This window comes from Nothobranchius furzeri, chromosome 18, assembly GCF_043380555.1.
Source record: "Nothobranchius furzeri strain GRZ-AD chromosome 18, NfurGRZ-RIMD1, whole genome shotgun sequence".
NCBI lineage: Eukaryota > Metazoa > Chordata > Actinopteri > Cyprinodontiformes > Nothobranchiidae > Nothobranchius > Nothobranchius furzeri.
Window position 1 is genome coordinate 14,966,747 of NC_091758.1, and position 10,453 is coordinate 14,977,199.

General features: G+C 45.1%; 2 protein-coding genes across 3 annotated transcripts in view; both read right to left on the minus strand.

Annotated features, from left to right (window-relative positions):
• The window catches only part of hoxb3a (homeobox B3a), a 70,549-nt gene that overhangs the window by 54,192 nt on the left and 5,904 nt on the right, over positions 1–10,453 (minus strand). The gene's annotated exons all lie outside the window — the stretch shown is intronic.
• On the minus strand, positions 5,227–10,446 carry hoxb5a (homeobox B5a). Its single transcript, XM_054741921.2, is given in 2 exon segments — positions 5,227–5,875; positions 6,752–10,446. Coding segments are annotated over 2 exon segments (870 nt in total). The 5' UTR covers positions 7,374–10,446; the 3' UTR covers positions 5,227–5,627.

Below are 10,453 nucleotides of genomic sequence, written 5' to 3' on the forward strand. Positions count from 1 at the left end.
ATATTTAGTTCCTTTTTAATCAAAAGTGGTGAATTAAAGTGCAAAAAGAAAGATTTTCACAATCAAATCAACGCGTTTCTTCTGTTTTGAATAGAAGTTATTAAATATGATGAAAAGCTGCATGTTAGACTTTATAATGGTCACTGCTAAACACACACATCTGTAACATTCCACGACAAATGTCATCACTGACATGTACAACACTACTACTATTATCCTTATTATTGTCTTAATTTACAATAATACTCTTGTGGAGGGCCAGATTAACACTTTGTTGTACCCTGGGCAACAATATTCAAGGGCCCCATCATCACGACCCAAGGATCACCATAATATGGTCACATACAGAATATTTTACTGTAATATGCAGTAAATATACTCAATACTTGAATGCCTGACGTCACGTAACCCGCTCAGGGTATTATTTGACCCACCTTGTGTGGACTGACCAATGAGGAGAGGGTCTTAACTTGAGGCCCTCTCTCCATTGGTTAGTCTGCATGAGACTGACTCTAAACTGACGTTCAGTCATAGGCAGCGAAGCGTCTCTGTGCAGCGCAAAAGCCCGGGTGGACAGTTTGTTTAATACAGGGTGACCATATTTCCATTTCCAAAAAGAGGACAGGGGATCTGTGCCTATGACGTCACACTATGGCAACGCCACACAAACCACGTTGGGACCCATTTTTTTGTGAGAACTACATTAATACCAGATTCTGCCAATAAAAGGGCTCTAAAACAATTCATAAGTAAATATTTGGCATATTTATTGCAAAATCTCATTTTTCTGCTTTAGTGCTGCAACAAGGTTTTATTAATAATAAATTAATAATAAATGATAAATAAATAATAAATTAATATACCTTTTGTTTTACTACAGCATCGGTATGCTTCATGTGCACACCACAGCACACACATATATCACACAAGAGGCTTGTGTGATATATGTGTGTGCTGCTGCTGCGTCCTCTCTCCTTGAGCCATTGCAATGATGCATTTTCCCAAATGAGGGACAAATAAAGGTGTTATTATATTCTTAAGACTCAAATATTTATTATATCTCGGTTAGAATTTAACATCAAAGTGATTCTGTGGGTCATCAGAAGGGACCTCTTCACCGACAGAATAATTCGGTCTTTCATTTATGATTTCTGTTAGGATGAATCCAAAGGTTGGAATCATAGGTGGACAGAGTCAAAGCTCCGTCAGATGAGCTCTTTGTTTGTCCGAACGCATTCCGGAAGTAGAGGAAGAGTATTTCCTTAGCGCGATAAAAAGATCCGCGTTGATTGAAGACAAAATCTGTATCCACTCGCGCGCATGCGCGGAAGCCCTACAGCTCGAGCTTGTCTGCTGACCTCGCGGTGACTCCTTGTCATCCATAATTCATGAGACTTGGGATAGCCGTTCATCCCCATCAGCGTCCAAAGGTCATCTGTCTTCACATATTGGTCACTGGGTACGCGGACTGTGACGTCATTCGCCTTGACGTGCACTGCAATAAAGTCAGGACTGAAACGAAGGAGCAAGAAAGTTGAACGTGTGTGCGTGTGCGCGTGCATAAGACTCCAGGCTATGTGTCTTGTCGCCCCTATGGCCTCCAAATTACACACACACACACACACACACACACACACACACACACACACACACACATACACGCAGTACCTTCTACAAGCCCGTACACATCGTGCACATTAAGCCTGGAGCCTGTGCAAACGGGAAACCGCCACCCGCACACGGATCCCGACATGATCACGTGGCCTGTTCAGGCATGCGGAGCTGCGCGTGAGACAGACACGCCTTTCTGTTTCATCATTAAATACAGGAAGTAAATTAACTGTTTTCCATACCTGTTCACTTAACTGAAGCTTCAGCAAGGTAATCTCCAAACCCGCCTCGAGGTCGACCCCAGCGCGCGAGGAAACGCAGAAAATTATTATTATTATTATTATTATTATTATTATTATTACTATTATATTATTATTAATCCATTCTATGCAGGGCGGGAAAGCAGGAACTATAGACCATTTGATCTACTCCATGGTTTCTCTTCCTTCTGTTGTGTCCAGAAGGAAGCTGCTGAGGCACCAGGACTGACTGAAAACAACAATGGGTCTGGGAGCAGAAAAGTCATCCCAGGAACACAATCCTCCTTCTTGTTCCATCTTGTGGTTCCAGCGAGCAAGACGAGGGGAAGGAGCAGTTCCAAATACGGCTCCCAGTAGGAGAAAACTGCGTCAGCCAAACTAAAGACTGTCTCGGTTAATTAATCATTTAAAGGACATTTACTCCTTAAATTGTTGGTTTTGTTTCTGCAGCATTCTCGCGGTGATGTTTGCCTGATATGTGATGTAGTTTATCTCCTTTCCCTGGAAATGTGCATGCAGACATTGGCTGTTTACTTCTGTTTTATTTTGTTATGTTCGACCCATATTTATTATTATTATTATTATTATTATTATTATTATTATTATTATTATTATTATTATTATTATTTAGCATGAGTTGACGGCCAATTTAGTTTAGTGAGTTTTTATTCACATAAGTTATTCCAAGGAGACCCTCAAGGGTTGTGTTCTTCAGTCACGTGACCTCGTCGGTAAATCTGTCGTGATTTGATTTTACCGTCGGAATGTAGGTACGGGAGTTAGAAATATAAGTACTGTTGGTTTTCTGGCTTTCATGCCGAGGTACATAAAACTCATTTCTGCAGCTCACAGTTTCAACACTCACTGTAATTTGATATTCATAAATAAATAAATAAATAAATAAATAAACAAATAAATAAATAATATTTGATTCTGCTGTGACCCTGTACCTACTTGATGTGTGTGTGTGTGTGTGTGTGTGTGTGTGTGTGTGTGTGTGTGTGTGTGTGTGTGTGTGTGTGTGTGTGTGTGTGTGTGTGTGTGTGTGTGTGTGTGTGTGTGTGTGTGGATGATCAGAGCAATCAGGGGTGTTTTTGTCTGCGTGCCAATAGATTCCAGTTTATTTATGGAGGCAGTTAATAATATTCTGCTCGAAGTGTCAAACAAAGAACCAACAAAGTTCGGATGACGATCTGAACTGATCTTCTGGGTAGTTTAGTCAGCCTCTCGGTGAGGATGTATCCAGTAAAACACTCTTTAAAACACAAGATGATAAACGTGTTGGTGAAGGCGAGCGTCTCCAGCACAGCGGGGCCGGAACAGAGCAACATGCACAATATCTCTGGGTCTGTGTGCCATCTTTACGCACACACCGTAGGACTATGAGTACTTATGTGAGCTCGCGACATTCACCAGGCCCCAACACAGCAGAGCTGGATGGCATTCCTCTGTTTCCACATGTGAGTTCAAACAGAAAACCAAGACATGGTGAGTGAGTGACATGGTAATTACACACAGTAGCGGTCAGCAGCCGCCTGGGGCCCCCCTATGTTGGGGGGCCCCTAGCCCTGACTGCTGGCACCCCTCTGTTAATGCCACAATGGACTATTCCTTTAAGACTCAATGCAAAAACAGGAAGTGATTGGTAGTCATTCCACTCCAATCCAGTGGGTGGCAATAATGCACCAAATAGTTGTTTGCAAGTGCCACAAGACCACAGTTAAGAAGAAGAGGAGAGGCCGGAGCGTTCGTAACAAAGTCGACACGATAGTCAAAACATGGAGCATGAAAACTGAGTTATCCTAGTGGCTCCAATAAGAGAAAGCAGCAGTTTGATTTAAAAAAGCTTTTATCTTCACTTCTGAAAGTAACGTCGTTTTTCTAGTAAACATCAAAAGGAAGCAGAAGGGAAAGGCGATGGAAAATGTTTAAAGGGAGGAAAACAGAGACCAAAATGGAAAATAGAAGAAAAAACAAAGGCTAAAGCATAGGAGCACTGACAGGAAGAAGAAAGCACTCACAGGGAGAGAGACAGGAAAAAAGAGGAGGACTAATAAAAACGGAAAATAACTCGTGTCAGAAGAGGGGAGAGTTTCACAAATCCAGTTAAAGATAAGATTGTCTAAAATTTAGTGTAAGGGGCCCCATGTTCTGTGTTCGCCTTTGGCCCCCAAATTGCTAAATCCGCCCCTGATTACACAGCCCCCTTTCTCCCACTTAGAGCCCACTCTGCTCCCACGTACACACAGCCCTCTGCTCCACTTACTGCGTCTTCACAAGATTCCCAGAGTCCAGAGCGAAACAGATCGGAGATCTCGGGGCTCCAAGTGCGAACCGGAGCAGGAGCTGCCGGTAATAGTGTCCTCTTCTCTCTCGTTTTCCCTCTCTCACTTTCACACACTCATGCACTGGAGCACGCGCAAACACACACTTCCACTCCCGCTTTGTTTCTACTTTACTGACCCTCGTTGGATCGTCTCACAGCCGTTAAACCGTCACTTGCTTTCTAGAATGTGAAATATATAGTGCACCGTCAACTCCCCCAAACCATAAAACCAACTTTATGGACCCCACGTGACCGAGGGTGAGCCAGTGAGAGTAGGCCCGAGCTTTACGATCCAACTTGGAGATAAAACCCTCATCTTTTAGACGTAGAAGTGTCCAAATTTTCCTCCGGCTTCACCGTCTGGCCCAAAGCGCGCGCTGCGCGGGGGGAGATGGGGGCAATATCCGTGCACAGTGCACTCAGAGAGCGGCCGCGAGACCGTTCGGATCAGCCGCAGAAGGACATCTCCCGACGGTCCCGTTAGAGATACGGCACCGTTCTGATCTGGTGAGTTTAAAGTTCAACAGGTGGCCCAGGAGACGGGAACCGGATTATACCGGAATCGGTTTCGCTCAGGGCGGTGAGACAGAAGAGCATCTAATTAGAGCTGATGGTTTGTTGTCAGTGTGTGTGTGTGTGTGTGTGTGTGTGTGTGTGTGTGGGGGGGGGGGGGGGGGTGGGAGGAGGGGGGAGGCATAGGAGTCTGAGACATTTCTCCAGAAGATCGTTTCTAGGTCCACCGTGAGGGTTTCATGACAAAATTTATTTCTCCTTTTGTTTTGACTCAAACTACAAACCATACAAAAAGCACCCGGTTATAGAACTACACCACATAGATGCGACAAGGAAGGCTGGGGGCTGATTTATATTCACACACACACACACACACACACACACACACACACACACACACACACACACACACACACACACACACACACACACACACGCACACACACACCACACACACACACACACACACACACGCACACACACACACACACACACACACACACACACACACACACACGCACACACACACACACACACACACACACACACGCACACACACACACACACACACACACACACACACACACACACACACACACACACACACACACACACACAGCACAACATTGCACTTGACAACAATGGTCAGAGCGAGTGAGAAGATAAAGGTCATGTTTTCATCTCCTCTCACGTTCATGACTACATCAGGAGCTGTAGGCTACGCCATAGCTAATGTGACAACATCACGCGCTGATGAATTCTAGATTTTAATCCGGGACCAGTTTCTTCTCTGACAGCTTCACTAGAGGTGATTCTGTTCAAGTTTTCTTCATTTCATTCAGCTAATGGTTCCGTCTCCGTCCTGTCAGGCTTGCAGGTCCGCACGGATCGGTGCGGTTCGGGTCCGTTCTGAATGTTTAAGCCTGGAAGGCGCTGCTGTCCGCATCGGGACTCGTGCTTTTCAGCTTGTTGTCTTTCTTCCACTTCATCCTCCGGTTCTGGAACCAGATCTTGATCTGCCGCTCCGTGAGGCAGAGCGCGTGCGCGATCTCGATGCGCCTCCGCCGCGTGAGGTACCGGTTGAAGTGGAACTCCTTCTCCAGCTCCAGAGTCTGGTAACGGGTGTAGGCTGTCCGCGCGCGTTTCCCGTCGGGCGCGTTCATATCTGAGGGGTCAGGACAAAACGTTTATTATTATTATTATTATTATTATTATTATTATTATTATTATTATTATTATTATTATTATTATTATTATTATTATTATTGGTCCATTTGTCTGACGTTTTAATTGAGATTGTTTCTGCTGTTTGGTTATGTTGCACCAATCGTTACACATTTATAGAAACACAAAACCATAACAAGGGCTGTTTAATAATAATAATAATAATAATAATAATAATAATAATAATAATAATAATAATAATAATAATAATAATAACCAGCTGCTCCTAAACGATTCGGTTGGATTGTTACGTTTCTGTTTCCTTCCTCTCTCTCGCTCTCCTTCCCTTCGGGGGTTTATTGCTCGGCCTCGGCCTCACCTCTCTAATAAAGTTCCCACAAGCAATAAAGCTTCTCTTTTCAAAAGAGCAGCCAGAGCCTCCCGGCTTCCCTCCTGCCTTTCCCACACTGCTGGGCTTTGCCCGGGTCTCTTCTCCCGGCAGGTTTATCGCGCTTATGCGGGACTTAATAAGAAAAGGAGAATAAAAGATGAAGAGACGCTGAAGCAGGCCGGTTGGGGTTAAGAGTAAAACCGGGTGCAACATGACTTTGATATATTCTGAATATTTTCTCTAACCAAGCAAGGCGATATTTATTCTCCCCATATGCTGAGATTTCTGGAATGATTTTGACTCGTGACCTATGACCAGTGCGTTGTTCTTCCCGGCTGTCACTGTTCAGGGCCCAGTTTACAATCAGATCAAAGCACCGACTGTTCTGTTGGGGTGTCAGCTGTCAGCAGCTCTGTGGCTCCATCAATAACAAACTTGTGACTAACACAACAGATAAAGATGAGGATGATGAAGAGCAGCGTGTACCATGGCTGATGTGAAGCTTCCTCATCCAGGGGAAGATCTGCGGGCTCTGAGCCTCGCTGTACGCCCCTGATCCCGTCGGAGTGTTCTCTTTCTTCTGAACCACCCGCTCGGCGCTGAGCGTCGGATTACTCCCGTGACCGGCGTCCCGGTTGTTCCACAGCTCCTCTGTTTCCGATGACGCGTCGTCCAGCTCCGTGTAGCGCAGCGCCGCGCCGCCAGCGGGTGATGAAGACGAGGAGGACAATGGAGAGCTGAGGGTAGTGCTACCGGGTTCTCACAGTGAGGGCACGTCTTTCTGGGGTTTCTCAACCCCGCCGGACTTGAGCGAGCTTCCCGCGGAGTTCGGGGAGCAGCTGGGGGGCTGTCTGAAGCCAAAGCCCAGGGAGTTCTCAGCCAGCGAGCCGCCCCCAAAGTGTCGTCCACTGTCTGCCCTGTTGCACTCTCCTCCCCGGTTGGTCACGGTCAGATCCATGCCACTGTAGCCGTAGGAGCCGGTGGCGTGGTGCGCGGTGGCGGAGGAAGAGTCCCTGAAAGCCGCGCTGCTGACTCCATAATTCAGCGGCTGGTAGTCTGGACCGTTAGGGAAGCGCCCCGAGAACGAGTTTACAAAATAAGAGCTCATTTAGCTGTTGGAGAGCGAACAGCTGAGCAGAGGGGGGGCACCTTAAGTTGTCAGGTTTCTCCTGCTCGTTGTAACGCGGCACTTTCTACGATTTATGATGTATTAGTGAATTATGGCGACGCACTGTACTTCGGTTTTAGCTGGATGCGCCGTTCAAATAAGGGGGTGGCGAACGCGCACGCGCGCGTGTGTGATGGGGAAGGTGAGGGAGGAGACAGAGCGAGAGCGACACGGACGAACGGGGAGGGGTGGTCACGTGCTTTTGTAGACCAGTCGTAAATTCTCACCGATGACTTGGGAGAGGTAATTCTTTCTCTGAGGTTTCTAATGCTAAAGGGTTGGGCGAGGGAGAGAGAGAGAGAGAGAGAGAGAGAGAGAGAGAGAGGGAGAGAGAGAGAGAGAGAGAGAGAGAGAGAGAGAGGACATCTCGCTCGTGATTTAAGAGCGCCACCCACTGCTCCTATTATTTATTGCACCTATTTGTGGGGCCGGGTGAGGGTGAGGAGCCTCATAGATGAGTTATAAAACACCCTCCTCTCTTTCTCCATCACCCCCCGCCCCTTGCGCACGGACGTGCGCGTGCACGTAGCCGCTCTTTTAATTGACCTGGATTTAGAATCCAGACAACATAAAGAGCAGAAACAGCTGCTTTCAGTCTAGCTTCAGCTGAAAGTGCATGAGACCTGAGAAAGGAAGCGGAGCAGCATCAGTACGAATCATTTCAGTCAGAAACGCAACATGGAGGGTCACAACAGGCCAGATTCAACCCTACAGGAAACAGGAAGTAAGCGGACAGCCAGACCTGCTGTTTATTTTCCCCTTTTCTGGTTTTAGTTCCTAATCCAGAAACAGAGAAAATGTATGAAAGAGAAGTGATTCTCTCCTCGGGTCCTTCTTGCCCCTCCAGCTGAGAGGCAAGAATGTTAAACCTGATCTGAGACATGCACACAGGGTAGAAATCTGCTGATTTATGATTTGTTGATTCCCCCGTCGGGGTGCATTTCAGCCGGGTGCCTCTGGGCGTCTGAGTTGGCCTCGGCGTGCACTCCAGCGTGCACATTTTTTGTTTGAACTTCGACACACTGGTTAGACCAGAGGACAGATGAAGGATTCCAGAATTGTGTGTGTGAAGTGATACAAATGGATGTGGTGTGAGTGTGTGTGTGTGTGTGTGTGTGTGTGTGTGTGTGTGTGTGTGTGTGTGTGTGTGTGTGTGTGTGTGTATGTGTGTGTGTGTGTGTGTGTGTGTGTGTGTGTGTGTGTGTGTGTGTGTGTGCGTGTGTGTGTGTGTGCGCGCTGCAGACCCATTCTCAGCTGCATTCTCGTGATAGGCTAAGCTGGAATGCAAATACCGCAGCATCAACATTTAGAGATGGAATAAAATAATAAAAGCACACTATCTCTGAGCTCAGGGGACATGACATTATTTTTATTTTCATGTCAGCTAAAATCATCCAACTTTTAACTGGGAAAAGTCTGAAGTACTGGGACAAAGAGCCTGGAATACCAGGATGAGATTCGGGAACAGGCAGGAAGTACATCCATCAGTCAGAAGATCAACAGACCTGATTTAAAAAAACAACCATGTGTGTGTGTGTGTGTGTGAGTGTGTGTGTGTGTGTGTGTGTGTGTGTGTGTGTGTGTGTGTGTGTGTGTGTGTGTGTGTGTGTGTGTGTGTGTGTGTGTGTGTGTGTGTGTGTGTGTGTGTGTGTGTGCGTGCGTGTGTGTGATGTTCATTCTGGAGTGTTATTTCTACTGCTGCTGACCCTCTGGGGCGCTCATTAGTCGTTTTTTATTTTTATTTCAACTCCACGGAGTTATTGTAGTTTATAGCAAAAGTGTATTTCTGTTGTTAGTTTTCAAAAATATTTAACTTCATGCAGAAAATGAGAGGAAAACGGACGTTGTCCCTGTTCTGGCAAAATAATTCCCAAAATAAAACACGAACAAGTTAAACAAACATTATTTTTAACACTACGCACTACTATACTATTATTACTACAGTATTACTAATACTATATTATTAGTATAACTATAAGACACTTTAGAATAATGTTGCTAATTTTAGAACATTATATGATTGTTCAAAAATACAGAATACATCACAATTGTGTACATTTGAATATAAACGGATGATTGTGTAATACTTTTTGAAAAGTTGTTGAACAAATGATACTATTTCTGATCAAATATAGATTATTAGAATATTTTAGAATGTTTAATATTTGAGGATCTGCCTCAGTGTCATCTTCTTCCTGTTCATCAGCATCATCACTGATGGTGAGAATGGTTGGCACAGTCGCTGTCCTTCTCCCATAGAAATCTTAGTTTAAAACCGCAAAATGTATTTAGTGTCATCCTTTATATTATTACTGTTACCATGAATATATGGTTATGTCTGAAAACAACAGATTTTACCCAAAATATTAATACTTTATTTTCCTTGTTCATGTTCGAATGGCGGACGTGATTTCACCAGCTTCATGGCGTTTAACATTTACAACACATACGTCCTCATTTAGCACAACTAACCTTGTGACGTGAAACTTTGAGAAACCGAGCGTTGTTAGTTTCAGAGATCTGACCGTACACACGCGAGGATGCCGAGGCCTTCTCTGGCTCTGCTTTGGCGCACTGTAGCCCCGTCCTGATTGGTGGCGCCATGGCGCACACCGTGACTAACCTTAGCTCTGATTTCTTGGGTGAAATCCCGTAATGCTAAGAGTTCGTGAACTTGGCCATAAAAAGGGTTGAACAACGACACATGAACACTGGAATACAGCAACCAATGAGAGGGCGCTGCTCCATGTTTCCATGAGGCCAATCAGGCCAAACGGTGGTGAAATAAAGTCGTGCGTTTGTCTTGTTTCCTCACATGAAGGTATGATGAAAAATAGATAAAACATTGTGTGAACGTTAATTCAAGTCAGATGAAATATTTGCTGCATGTGGAGAGTGATAAAACTGGGTTATTTGAAGGGATTGAATGTTGTGTTTTTGCTGTTATATTACTTGTAAGCTGAGGATGTTCCTTCAGTAACGTCACATAAACAGAAAAACACCATCAGCTGGACACATGA